General features: G+C 50.6%; 1 protein-coding gene across 7 annotated transcripts in view; it reads left to right on the top strand.

Moving 5' to 3' along the window:
- SCN5A (sodium voltage-gated channel alpha subunit 5) overlaps positions 1 to 14,069 on the top strand; it is an 85,907-nt gene that overhangs the window by 46,124 nt on the left and 25,714 nt on the right. For 3 of the 7 annotated variants that reach the window (XM_032648522.1, XM_032648518.1, XM_032648515.1), the window contains exons 16-19: positions 3,612 to 4,049; positions 5,523 to 5,684; positions 8,352 to 8,472; positions 9,385 to 9,539. In XM_032648522.1, the coding sequence (XP_032504413.1) occupies positions 3,612 to 4,049; positions 5,523 to 5,684; positions 8,352 to 8,472; positions 9,385 to 9,539 (876 nt within the window). The remainder of the gene's footprint in view (positions 1 to 3,611; positions 4,050 to 5,522; positions 5,685 to 8,351; positions 8,473 to 9,384; positions 9,540 to 14,069) is intronic. The other 4 variants (XM_032648517.1, XM_032648519.1, XM_032648520.1 and 1 more) reach the window with 2 other exon arrangements.

Raw genomic sequence — 14,069 nt, 5'->3', positions numbered from 1 at the left:
TTACCCATCTATTTACCTATTTATTCATTATGTATTCATTTTATATCCATTAATTAATTATTTTCTCCTCTCCTCATTGTTTTATTAGTTATTCACTGTCAGTGATTTGTCGCCTGGTTCAATTCGGCGTAACAAACATTTGTTGAGCTCCCACTGCACGCAGAATATTGTGCCAGATGCTTTTGGGCACACAGAGATGAATGTGGCTCTGACATTGCTCACCACCTTGAGAGAGTGAGGAGGTGGAGAGTTCAAACAGGCCTGAGATAACTCTCAAGCTGGTCAGAATGGTCAGAGCCATTAAGAGGGAGCCCGTGGGTGCTGAGCCCCTTCAGCTGGGGAAATCAAGGAAGGCTTCCTGGTGGAGGGGGTTTCCCGCTGACCTGATTGACAGGTGATGCTAGAGAGGGAAGAAGCAAGGTAAGCAAAGCACAGGCACAGGCAGGTAGTGGTGGTCCAGGTGAGGTGGGGCCCGAGAGAACCTTGTATGTCATCCTGAATAGCTGTGGTGAGAGTCCCTGCGGTCCTGTAATGAGAAGCCCAGGTCTTTGCTCCCATGGCCACCTGTCTGTCCCAGGGAAAGTGCATCTTGCCTTGTGTCTTTACAATGTGGGCAATTCTGGAGTTGAGAGAGATCAAAATCTAAATGCCAGAGAAGGAGCCTTCGGAAGAGGCAAGTTGGAGAGCGGTCAGTTGTTCAGGGAGAGGTCAGTGTCCACTGTGGACATGCAGCCACCTTCCTGGGTACACAGGGGGACCACACACGCTCCAACGTCACACCTGCAGTGTCTGGCTCCCACTGCCCATGGTGTGGGCAGCTCAGGCTCACAGAGGCTCATAGAGGGATTTTAGGTGATGTGAGTACTGTGGGCTGCAGATTCCAGAGCCCTTCTCCAGACCCGCCTGCTTTCTCCTCCCATGTGACTTAACCAGGCCAAGTTGGGGTCGGTCTTCCTCAGCCTCCATAGGTGGAGCCCAGAGAGGAAGCAGAGTGCACAGTGCCAGTGGATCCCAGCTCTTTGGAGGGCCCTGCAACCCCCCTCCCATCCCCTCAAACCTGCCGCCCCTCAGGGTGCCCCTCGCTCAGCCCCTGGCACAGCTCTGGGGCTGCCAGACTCTGTGTGTTCCAAGGAGGATGCGAGTACACAGAGCTTTTAGCCCAGGGCCAGGCTGAGCTGCCCTCGTGCACACACAGCACGCACACACAGCCTGCGACACACACAGCCTGTGACTGGGGATGAGAAGATTAGAGGCTGCTGGAGGAGGGAAGCTAACGCAGCCCACGCGGCCCCCTCCCTGGCTGCCTCAGGAATTGGGCTGCTTCGGGGCGTGGGTGGAAGCAAGATTGTCATTGAAATGGGAAGTGATCATCAGGCAGGGGCTGGGGAGCAGCAGTGTGATTGACAGGGAAAGCACTGGAAGCAGCCGAACTTCTGAAGCCGGCGGCAGGGGAGGCCCTAGCGTCTTCTGTGGGTGGGCAAGGCTGCCCAGGCACCCCCTGCCCTGCCCCCAGCCTGGCCCCAGATGCCTGGAGGTCAGGGGATGTGAACCCAGGGTGGGCTACCAGGAGCTGAGGCAGGCCAGGCCTGGGCCAGTGTGGACAGAGGCCAGGAGCCTGGCCAGAGGTCAGTGTAGACAGCAGCTCTGCAGCTCTGCATCACATCACATGCGTCACCCCTCCAGTGACGACATAAAAGAGACTGCCAGGTGTCAAAAGTGATCATCTCTCTGTGGAGATAGAACAGGAGAGCCTACTCCTTAACCTTTCCATACTGTCCACATGAATGTTAATGTTTAAAGCAAAGGCACGTTTCTGAGGCCTGGCACTCCAACCTTGCCCACTGCTTTCGCCAGAATTCTCGCTCCCAGCTCGCTGACAAGCATGTCTCAGGGGCTTGTAAGAAGCCAGAGCAGGGACTCAGATAGGGTGTCCACCTTCACACACCACCCTGCTATAGAGGCCCCCATTCAACTGGACTCCCTTCTGGGAGTGGCTGCGGAGGGGAGACCCGAGCCCAAGGTGGGGAGCTTGTGTCTCTGTCCTGTTGGCCTGGTGATGCTCATGAGCCAGTCTGAACCCTGTGTGGAACGAGCCCACCACCATCTTCAACTACCCTCCCCAAGCCCAGTCCCTTGTCACTTGGTAAAAGTTCTCTTTTTTAACAAAAGCTAAAACTTCACACTTGCAGGGTGGTTTAACAACAAGCAGTAGTCCAGAACCATCCGAAGACAGAGAGATTTTTCAAACCCCCCTTAGGGATGGACATCAAGTCCATAACCCCTAATAAATAACTTAAGTAAAGACTGTGTGTTCCGGCACCTCTGAAGCCTCAGCCCCAGGTCCCTCCACTCTATCCAAGTGTGTAATCCTGCACGCAGCACCCATCCAAGCACCCCTCACTGCCTGGACACAACTCTGTCTCAGTAGCTTGACCCTACAGTTAGTCCCAGGCGCCCAAGGGCTGCCACCTGGCCTCTTTTCCTGGCATCGCCCTCTCCTCTGCTCATTCTCCCATGTCCTTCACCTGGAAAGCATGGTCGGATCTGGGGAGAGTGGAGAGTGCTGCACAGCTGGAGCCCCAGATCTTTGAGTGGTGACCCAGCTTCAGTGGGGAACTCAGGGACATATCACTGCCCCTCCTTCACCAACAGATGCAGAGGCCTCTTCCCAGGAAAGCCCCAAGAGCAGATGGGTGATGGATGAATGAATGAATGGATGGGTGGGCCCTGCTGATCCCAGATTGGATCTCACTTCCCAGGGAGCAGCCCTGTGCTCACCCTGACCTCACTGCCCCCCATTACTCCCAAGACAGCAAGGCCCCATCTGCAGGCTTTGACATCACATGAACCCATGGTTCTCCCATTGAACCTGGGCCAACACCCAAGAAACCTGGGTTTGAACGCCCTCAATTCAGACTGTATCTGAGTCCTTGGGAGGAGGGATTGATTCTGGCAGTGAAATGCTGGAAGAAGGACCTCAGTTCTTCTTTGAAGAAAGGATTCAGCAAAGAGACCAAGATTGTGAAAAGATAAAAGCATTTATTAGAAGCAAAGTACATGTGGAAAAAACAAAATATCTGTGGAAGAAACAAAGTAAGTGCGGAAAAAACAAAGTATGTGTGGAAGAGCACACAGGCAAGCTCAGAGGGAGGGGCTTAGGTGGTTTCAATAGGGCCAGTGTTCCGGATTTTTTTTCTGGCCCATCCTCTTCAGATCTGGTCCTGGTGTGGGCACGCATCTCTCAGTCAAGATGGATTCCAGCTGGCGTCTTCTCCCTCCTTTTGTCCTTCGCCTAGACTGAGGACCTTCTCTGAGCATGTGTCAGGCCAGGGAATCCATGAGAACGCACCCAATCAGGGCCCAATGCCCCCGCTGGTATCCCAACTGAAGCATCAGCAGGAGACCAGCTGCAGCTGCTCAGCCTGGGCCTATCGCCTACCTCAGGATGAGAACTTGTCTTTCCTTTTATAGCCAAACTGTCTATATTCAGGGGTATGGGGGGTTAGGATGAGAGCCTAGGGCCCAGGGTTTAAGCCTCGAGCTGTCTGCCTCTGGCAGTGCTCATCATAGCCCCGAGGCTGAGCACGCAGGGCACGGCATTATCTCCACAGGTCCTGAACCTCTTCCTGGCTTTGCTGCTCAGCTCCTTCAGTGCAGACAACCTCACAGCCCCTGACGAGGACGGGGAGATGAACAACCTCCAGCTGGCCCTGGCCCGCATCCAGCGGGGCCTGCGCTTCATCAAGCGGACCACCTGGGACTTCTGCTGTGGGCTTCTGCAGCGGCGGGCTCAGAAGCCTGCAGCCCTCGCCACCCAGGGCCAGCTGCCCGGCTGCACCACCACCTCCAGCCCCCCACCACCCTCAGAGACAGAGAAGGCGCTGCCAGCCCGCAAGGAGACACGGTTTGAGGAAGGCCAACGGCCGGGCCAGGGCACACCCGGGGATCCGGAGCCCGTGTGTGTGCCCATCGCCGTGGCCGAGTCAGACACGGATGACCAAGAGGAGGATGAGAACAGCCTGAGCACAGAGGAGGAGTCCAGCAAGCAGGTGAGCCCCATCCCCCATCCCAGCCCCGCACCGTGTGTGCAGCACCTACTGTCCAGGGGACCCAGCCTCACTCAGAGCATCTGCCCCAGCAGGTGTGGCCTGGAGGGAGAAGACAGGCCATCCCCCAAAAACCAGCCTCATGGAGGCGTGCTGAAACCAGCTCTGAACCCTCTCTCCCCAGCCCAGCCCAGCCCAGGAGGGCATCTTGGGAGGGACTGCTGTCCATCATTCATCCCCTGGCTGGTCACGGGCAGCTAATTGTACAGAAAGGGAAACTGAAGCACAGCAAGAGAGAGAAGAGAGAGACTTGCTAGGAGTTCCTCATGCATCTAGGACAGAGCTAGGACACCTGGCCCCCAGACCCTGCCCTGACCTTGTCACCTCCAGGACTAACAAGGTGGAATGGCTTGGTGAGGGAGGAATGTAACCTCCAGACCTCCCCACTGCCCCTTCCCCTCCTCCCAGGCCCAGAGCTAATTCTGAGATTTAAAAATAAGCATCCCTAAGATGGCAGGTGTCAGAGACAGCACTATCTTATCTCCCAACCTGTTATTTTTAACACTTAGGACTAGAGTCTGGACAAACGGAATGGTACCCCTCACCGCCACCCCAGCTCCCTCAGTTTTCTCATGGCCTGAGCTAGGCTTAGATGGCTTCTCCCTATAGGTCTCGGGTCAAACAGAGAGGACTGGTTCTCTCTGTTTCGTTGGGCCCATCCTGGCCGCTTCCTCAGGGCCTGCACTGGGTAGGTCTGGCTGAGAAGAACAGCTGTTCCCTTGCATGGAATTTGATCTGAGGCTCCAGGCTTGATTCCACATCCTCCTGCCTCCCTGTGGTCCCAGAGGCCAGCTTCTGCCCTTTCAGTCGGGCTGCAGGACAGCCACAGTGTCGGTTGGGGGAGGGGGAGCGTTGGCGTTGCCAGGACCACAGCTTCCAATTAGCTCCAGGACGTTCCCAGCACAGGAGTGGAATTCCGCCTGCCCCTCCTTTTCCTCCTCCTTTCCTTCTCTTGAGCCTTTTGGCCCTGGCTCCCTGGGGCCAGTGTGTGTGTGTGTGTGTGTGTGTGTGTGTGTGTGTGTGTGTGTGTGTGTGTGTGTTTGTATGCGTGCGCGCATGTGCTCACACGTGCGGGCACGCAAGCAAGCTGGGGTGCCATGGGAACTCCTGGGAAAAGTCAGCATGTCCTTCCTAAGTAGAGTTGCCAGCATCTGGGAGCTGGGCATCATAGCCCAGCTGTACCCTTCAAGGAGTGGGAGGAGAGGGAGATTTGTCTAGCCTTAGGCCCTTTGCCCGAACCTATCAGGAGCCTCCTTCGGCCTCAGGACGCCCGAGGGAGGGGTCTTCAGTGAGATGAGACCTCATGAAGAGGGCAGGAGGCAGTGCCCCGCTGCATGGGCAGGGCCTGAAGCAGAGCCAGGGGTCCTAGAAATACTCCGACCTGGTAGCTCATGGGCTGCGGGGGGGTCTCTTCAGCAGGAATCCCAGCCTATGTCTGGCAGCCCAGAGGCCCTCCCGGAGCCCAGGTCCTGGAGCCAGGTGTCAGAGACCACCTCCTCTGGGGCCGAGGCCAGTGCAGCTCAGGCAGACTTGCGGCAGCAGCGGAGAACAGAGGCCCCAGCCCCAGGGTGCAGTGAAGTAATGCACACCTTTGTCCCTGAAGCCGGTGGGGCACCGCTGCTGGGACTAGAGGCCGTGAGAGGCCCTGGGCACAGGCCTGCATTTGCTGCTGGGAACCACAGCCACCGTCACAGCCAGCGTGGGAGACCCGTCTGCGGAGCGGGGCATGGGCAGCCCTGTCCTGTTAGGGGAGACACGGCTTGGGGCCCAGAGCCATGGGGAAATTCTGGAAGCAGCCCCTCAGGACCACGATGCAGAACTAACCCCAAACTTGTGCTTGTCACCCCCTCCTCACTCGGTTCCTGTGCTTTGCTCCTGTCGGCACGTTTGTCCTGTGAATCAGCCCATCCCAGGGGGCGGTGGGAGCTCTGAGAACAAGTTCTTGGCACACAAGCCACCAGCTGCTTCTCACCTGGAGAAAAGCAGAGGCAGCAAACACAAGGCCTGCCGGAGGGCTTTGGAGCACAAAGGGTTTTAATTTGAATTTGCTACCAACATTTAAAACCCAGAAGCTTTTGTGGAAAAAAATCTGCATTTCTGGCTTCTCTTGGAAAAAAAAAAGTTGCAAGAAGAGCCGCCCTGCTGGAGACGAGTGGTAACCGCCGCCTCCTCCTTGACACCGGCTGGAGCGCTCCGGTTTGCCAGTTCCCACCTGCCTGCCCTCATTCCATCACCTACCTGGCCCTGTAAACATTTGAGTTTGCAACCCCTGAGCTAACTGGACTGTGGCACAGCTGACTACACCCCACCCTGGCTCTGCCGAGCACCAAGGAAGATGGAGGTCATATGTTCAGAGGCAGCACTCAGGGGCCCTTGAACTGCTGCCTGACCTCGGTCCTCATCCCGGCAGCTGTGACTTGCTCCAACAGGATATTTCTCCTTTGCCTTGTTCCTTACGTGAGATGGGCCCATTGGTGGCTTTGTGATCATGGCCAGTTTGTAAGCACGAGGGCCTGGTGGAATCATCATCCTGACTGTACAGGTCACACTTCTCCCCCTGGAGAGTCTGACACACCAAGCCTTGTGGGAACAGGAAGACATAGGAGGAGCAGAAGGTCACGGACGGAAGAGGCTCCCGTACTAGAACGTTGACCTTTGAACGAGTTTTGTAACTTCATCACCTCTTCAAATCAGGTCACGGTGGGAACGAGGGAGAACGAGGTAGGCTGGGGCTTTCCTGGGAGAAGGACACCTCATCCCATCTGCAGCGGGATTCTGAGAACTTGTCCTCCCACGTGACAGCTCCAGTGTCTGAAAAGAAAAGCTGCATGAAGACCTCTGACTGTGCCTCTCCCAGCTCGGTGCCGCTCAATGAAGCTGGGAGAAGGACATGACCCTCAAAGCCACGGGAGACCACCCTGCACCCAGGAGCACTGTCTGCATTCTCACCAGGATCCAGCCCTTCCTTATCGCAAACCTCAAGGTTAAAGAGGACTTTGAGACAGCGGTGGAGTGAATAGTGGAAGGAAGGGAAAAGAAGGCAACTTTGAGAGCAAAGGCTGCCCAAGAACTCAAACCAGCTCGCCCCTAAGTGGAGTGGAGCTTGAGTGGCATGAGGCTGGCCAGTTGTGTCGGGGAATGTAGACGTGACCTGAAGCAAATGAAGGCTGCCCTTCCTTTACAGAACCCCCTTCCCCACCATACTTATCATTAAGGTGGGCTCCTAGAAGCAGAGCTGGAGCCTGGCTTCCTGTGCTAATGTTTCGTTGAGGGAGTACCCTCAGGAGAGACCCATAAGGAAGTGAGAGAAGCAGGATGAGGCAAAAGAAGCAGCTCCAGATGGCATGCGGGCTGGATTCCAGCCTCAGCTTGGTGTCCTCCATATCAGTCAGTCACTAGGCGTCAGCCACCCCTGGCTTCGATGTAACCACCAAGCCATTTCCAGGGATTGCAGGTCCCTGGCTAAAGACACTTTTCTGGAGAAGGGGCTGGCTAAACAGCATTCATGGCAGCTGGAGATGGGTGCACTGGCCCAAAGAGGGGAAGTGGGCAGAACTACAACACCCCTATACACTGGCACCCCACATGTGACACACACAGACACTCATAAGGGCACCTGCACACACCTCTCTATAATCAAGTTATGCGGGATCAGGGCAGCAGAACCCTGCACAGCCGGGCAGGAAAGCTTCCAGCACCTTCTCACTCTTGTTCCAGGCTCTGTGCATCACACCAGCACCCACATGAATTGAGTGAGAAATGTGGGCTGGGTTGCTGGCCTGTTCTTTGCATGTCTGACCTGCTACCTGTGCGTGCCCATGATCCTGGCTCTGACTCTGTTCTGGGTGTGGCATGCCTGTTTCCTCTGTGTGTGCCGAGCTGCCACTATGTGTCCGTGTCCCAGTGTGTGTCCCTGTTGCACCCCATGTCTGTTTTACTTCCACCTGGATGCCTTCCCCATCCCCAGGGTTTTCCCAGAACCCTTCCCCGACCCCCTGTACCCTGCCCTAGACACCAGTAGACCAGAATCACAAACTCAGGAGCCCTAAGGTCCAGGCTAGGTGACCTTCATGGCAGGTTCCCATCCACCCAGGCTCAGATTCCCCAGGTGTGCAATGGAGGATAGTCTGGGCACCTCCACTCTGGGAGCCCCAGGCTCCCCCAGACTCTGGGCCTGAGGCTGGAGGCTGCTACACAGCCCACACTCATGCCCTCATCCACCCTACCCCACGGTCCTGCCCACAGACACACGAGAACAGTTACTCTGAGGGGAGCACAGCAGACATGACCAACACTGTTGACCTCCTGGAGCAGATCCCCGACCTCGGAGAGGACGTCAAGGATCCAGAGGACTGCTTCACTAAAGGTACTGCCCTGGGTGGGCCTCTGGCCCAGCCTCAGCCCTGCCCACCGGGGCAGGAGGACCTGCAGCTCCTGGGGTAGTGGGCCATGTCGCACTCCACTCTGATCTGGGTGCCTGCCATTTTTCCCCCATTCTTCGAGACCCTGGGGGCCCCTCCACCTGCCTGTGACATGAGTCATGGCAAGTGTGCCGGTGACGTGCTGGGCTGGGCCTCTGTGGATCGGCTGCGTGTGTGGGACGGTAGCATGACCAGGTGTCCCCACAGCGGCAAGGACTGGATCTAATTCCCCCTGTTCCCTCAGGCCCTGGCACGGCACCTGACATATAGTGGGCCCTCTGTAAATATTCAAGGTGGGTGTGGCATGTGGCTGTGCTGGTGATTGGCATCTAGAGCTTTTATGAATCCATGGTATATTCGGAGGGCCGCTGGGGATAAAATGAAGGTTTGCCCTCCATGTGGCACATCATTTGGGGCTATCAGTGAGGAGTCTGCCCTTCTTAAGGCTCAGAAACTGCAAACGTGGAGAAAGACCAGGGACACAGCACCCCAGGGGGTTCTGGTACATTCCCCCAGGGGGAGAGTTTCCTAGATGAGCACAGGGCAAGCTGGAGCTCATCCCAACCCCAGCCTTGCCCCTGCCCAGAACTGCCAGGCCCTTCCTCTACTTACTGGTTGCCTAGTCCATCCAGCTTATCCACAGGGTACCTGCTGAGTGTGGGCTCCTGAGGGCGGCACTCAAAGTCACCCCTCCCTGCCACCCACCCCCTGCCATGGCCCCACCCACCATGTTACCCAGTTCATTACCCATCATTGTAACCTCTTTCAGTCATTCTTTCAACCATTCAACTTTCTGCCATCAGATGTGGGCATTTGCAGGCCCTGGACTGGGTCTGACTCCTCTCCCTCCCCCAAAGGCTGTGTCCAGCGCTGTCCCTGCTGCACCGTGGACACCACGCAGGCCCCAGGGAAGGTCTGGTGGAGGCTGCGTAAGACCTGCTACCACATTGTGGAGCACAGCTGGTTCGAGACGTTCATCATCTTCATGATCCTGCTCAGCAGTGGAGCGCTGGTACCCTCCTGGGGATTGGGCAGGGAGGTATGGAGGAGGAGGGGAGGTAGAGAAAGGAGATCTCCAGCTGGAAAACCAGGTCAGAAACTGGGGCGGAGCCTCTGTTGAAAATGCATTCCCCCAGGGCCCCAGATCAGGACCAACTCATAAACTGTCAACACCCACAGCACATATGGAGGTCAGAGCAGAAAGGGCTCACAGAGGTCATCTCTCCAGGCCTCCTTGTTCCACAAAGGGAAGTGATTTGCCCAGATCACAGTGCACAGCTGGCATAGGTCGCAGGTCACCAGTCACCTACACCCAAGCCCTGGTGATACACCCACCTGCACACAGCGTCAGACACTCCGTCAGACTGGTTCAATGCAATTAACAATGCAGGCTGATATTACACTGGTAGCTCCACTCATTCCATGTCTTCTAGGGCTAGAGGCCAAGCTATGTAGTTCACGCATTATCACATTTAATCCCCATAGCAACCCTTTGTAGAAACATTAAGTAACTCACCCAAAGCCCCACCACTTACAAGCAGCAGATGTGGCATTTGAGCCAAGAGAGTCAGATTCCGAGTCCTTTGTCTTGACTTTCCATTTGTTCAATGGGTCTTTACTAAGCTCTCCTTGTATCTACTGGTCCTGTGAGCCGTGGAGGAGCAATAGGAGGAAGAGACTCTGGCTCTGGCCTCAGGGGCTCCCAGTCTAGTTGGAGAAATCAGATTCAGCAGGTTTGAGATAGTCAGATATCAGCTCGAGAGAGAGTTGAGTAAGAATGGAGTAGATGACTCAGGGTGATGGGAGGTCAGGGGGAACTGGAGCAATCAGGAAGACTCCCTGGAGGAAGCTGATGGAACTGGACTATGGAAAATAGGGAGGTTTGGTGAGGCCGGGAGGAGCAGTGAGGCACTCCAGGGATGCCCTATCTGGTTCCCAAGTACCTTACTCATCTCTCAGAGCCCTTCTAGGAGATGGAACAGCCCTGGAGAGGGTTGTGAAAGGTGCTGGTGGGCAGAGAGAAGGGTGATCAGAACAAACAGAAACTTTCCTAGCCCAGAGGGAGCAAGCACCTGATATTGTTGAGGAGTTTAGAACCCCATGGGTGAGCAACTAACAAGGAATGCTTTGGACTATAGAGAGGGAGAGGGCCACTCTGATCCCAGGCTGTTTGCCTCCAGCACATGCTGCCTCCTGTCGGGGCAGGCCATGGGGAGACATTGCAGCTATCACTTCTAAACCTCTGGGCCTCCCATCCCACCCTGTACTGCCCTGCCCCTGTTCCAGAGTGGGCCTGGAGCCATGGCTTGCAGGCTACATGCTGTTTTACCATCAGCAGCTAGAGCCAAATCTCTGTAGGCTTCAGAGAAGGAGGATTTGACAATATGTTAACGAGTTTTGTTTTTAAACAGCCACAAACAAGGGCAGCCAGAGCCATTTAGTCTGGTCTGTGGAGGAAAAGCTCAGTCTAGCATAAGTGAGGAGGAGTTTTGGCAAGTGAATGGTGAATCTCATCAGGGTAGAGAGCCAAGCACTGTAAAAAAAAAAAAAAAACACACACACACATCAATGATATACAGAGAAAAAGAAGTCAGAGTGTGTTATTTAAAGTTATAAACTTGTTTAACAGAAAGCAGAGTATGTATCACTTTGAAATTGCTGAAGGGAAAAATTTTTTAAGAACACAGAGAATTTACAGCAAAAGATAGGGGGAAAAAAGGAACAAGGAAGCATTAAATCAGGAAACAATATGGCAAAGGCAAGATCAAGCATGTGTTTTAATAATAAATGTAACTGGATAAAATTCATCTTTTAAAAGAAAAGGACTCTAAATGGACTGAAGAAAAATATCTTCAGCTATGTGTTCTCAAATGACAAATCTGAAACACTGTGACTCAGAAATAGTAAAAGGAAATAAGATATAGCAGACAAATGCAAACAATGACAACAAAAATCAGAGTGGTTTTGTTTGTTAATGTTAAACAATGTTGAATTCAAGGTAAAAATTGAGATAAAACAAAGAGGGTCCAACCTATAATAAAAATACAACTATTATGAATATATTTGCTTGGGATTTCATAGCACTTATACAAAGCAAAATCAGAAAAAAAGTGGCAACAGTGCAGTAGTACAGTGAGATTTTACCACACTTCTATTAGCGCTTGACAAATCAAGTAGAAAGAACAAGACAATGAGATATGTAAGAAATATGTATAGTTAATAAGTTTGATCTAACATAATAAAAATAACAGCTAACACTTAAATAGTACTGACTATGTACCAGGCCCTATTGTAACATTTTACAAACATTAATACATTTAATTCTCATAATAACCCTGTGAAATAGGCACTGTTTTACAGATAAGAAGACTGCTAAGTGTAGCAGGAATAGAAAGATTAAAAACAAACCCTTAAAAATGTAAAAGTTATTCTTAAACTTCGGATCAAACAGAAAATAGTTTCATGGTGGGTTCATGGGTGTTCATTATATTAATAAGTAAGCAAATAAATAGAGACTATTCATGGACTAAAGATGACAGTGTGTCATAAATCAAAGATTACAGTTCAACCAGTTTTGTCCACATGAAATCTAGAAAAATAAGAACGGAAAAATAGAGGTATAGAAAAAACTTCAACTTGGGAGAGGGGGAAAGAAACTAGAAAATAACAATATCAGTAATACTGCATGTGGGATGCAGCCAAAGCTGTAATGAGTAAAATTAATAGACTTAACCATTTTCATTATTAAATAGAAAGAATAAATTCATTAACTCAAGAAATTAGAAATACAACAACAAATTATTCTTAAAGAAAGCAAAGGAGGGACTTCCCTGGTGGTGCAGTGGTTAAGAAACTGCCTGCCAATGCAAGGGACACGGGTTCGAGCCCTGGTCCAGGAAGATCCCACATGCCATGGAGCAACGAAGCCCGTGCACCACAACTACTGAGCCTGTGCTCTAGAACCCCTGAGCCACAACTACTGAAGCCCATGTGCCTAGAGCCTGTGCTCAGCAACAGAGAAGCCACCACAGTGAGAGGCCTGCGCACCACAAGAGTAGCCCCCAGCTCACCGCAACTAGAGAAAACCCCTCGTGCAGCAGTGAAGACCCAACACAGCCAAAAATAAATAAATAAACAAATGTAAAAAAAAATTTTTTAATAAAGCAAGGGAATAATTAATAAAATAAAAACACAAATTAATGAATTAGAAAATAAATAGTAAATCTGATAAAATTTCCAAAGCTGATTCCTTCAAAAATTAAAACAATCAAATAAACCACTAGGTCTAATCTCTTACATCTCCAAGAGTGGATTCTTTCATATTTTCAAGGAAGAAAATAATTTCAATCCTATTTAAAATCTTCTAGGGTATGAAGAAAGATGGAAAATCTACAAATTCTTTTTATGAAAGCTAAATAGTGCTGATTTTTAAAACCTTAAGTATACCAGAAGTAAAACCACAGACCAGTTTTCGTACTCTATACTAGTGAATAGTGATGCAAAATTCTTAAAATACATGCAAATAGGATCTAGTAAAATATTTGAAAGACTAAATGAGTCATAGCTAGGTATATCCTAAAAAGTCAGAACGATGCCCTACTAGGAAATCTATTTGTATGAGTCAGACAAAGAAAAACCATATAATTGTCTCAATGAATGCCTGATTTTTAAAACTTTGGTAAGAATAGAAATAAAATATATTTCCTTTACTTAATGAAAAACTTACTTTCAAATTAACTTCTTCCATCATCATTAGTAGTAAAGCACTAGAAACATTTTTATTAAAGTCAGGAATAAGAAAAGGATGATTTAACTACCTTTTAGCTGTTTTTCATTATTTAATAATAATCTTGAAGTACTAGCCAGTGCAATTAATCAAGAAAATTAAACATACAGCATAAAAACCAGAAAAACAGAAGAATTTAAGTTAATACATTCAAGTATAAAATGAGTTTAAAATAATAGAAATATATCATTACTTGTGGATAGTGATTGGTTAGAAAAATTTTAAAACCTATTAAAAATATTATATGACCAGTTATAAAACAAATATACAAATAATTGTTGCTGTTGTTTTATACTAACAGAAACCACTTAGTCACAAGTAACATTTCTCCAATAGTCCTTACATGCCAGGCATTGTAGCCATAAAATAATTGGGAATGAATATAACATGGAATGTATAAGAGGTACATGAAGAAAACTATTAAACTTGCCTAAGGAGAGTGTAAAAGAAGACAAACAGATAAACATACTATAAATATACTCTGGTCTTGGGCAGAAAGACTGTATCAGTTCCTAAAGCTAATGAGTTATTAAACTCAAGGCAGTAATAAATTTCTAACATTTTAAAGGGAATTTGACAAAACATTGCTTAAGTTTGTCTTAAATATTATGAAAAATGGCCAGGAAAATTCATATGACACTAATTCAGAAATAGACCAAGACAGCAGTAGAACCACACCGAGGTTGGAAATACATTTAAGCAAATATAGAAATGTGGTAGATGATAGTGTTGACTTCTACTCTGTGGATTCTTTAA

Source organism: Phocoena sinus, chromosome 11 (genome assembly GCF_008692025.1).
Source record: "Phocoena sinus isolate mPhoSin1 chromosome 11, mPhoSin1.pri, whole genome shotgun sequence".
Classification (NCBI taxonomy): Eukaryota; Metazoa; Chordata; class Mammalia; order Artiodactyla; family Phocoenidae; genus Phocoena; species Phocoena sinus.
This window is presented reverse-complemented; position numbering and strand designations above follow the sequence as displayed.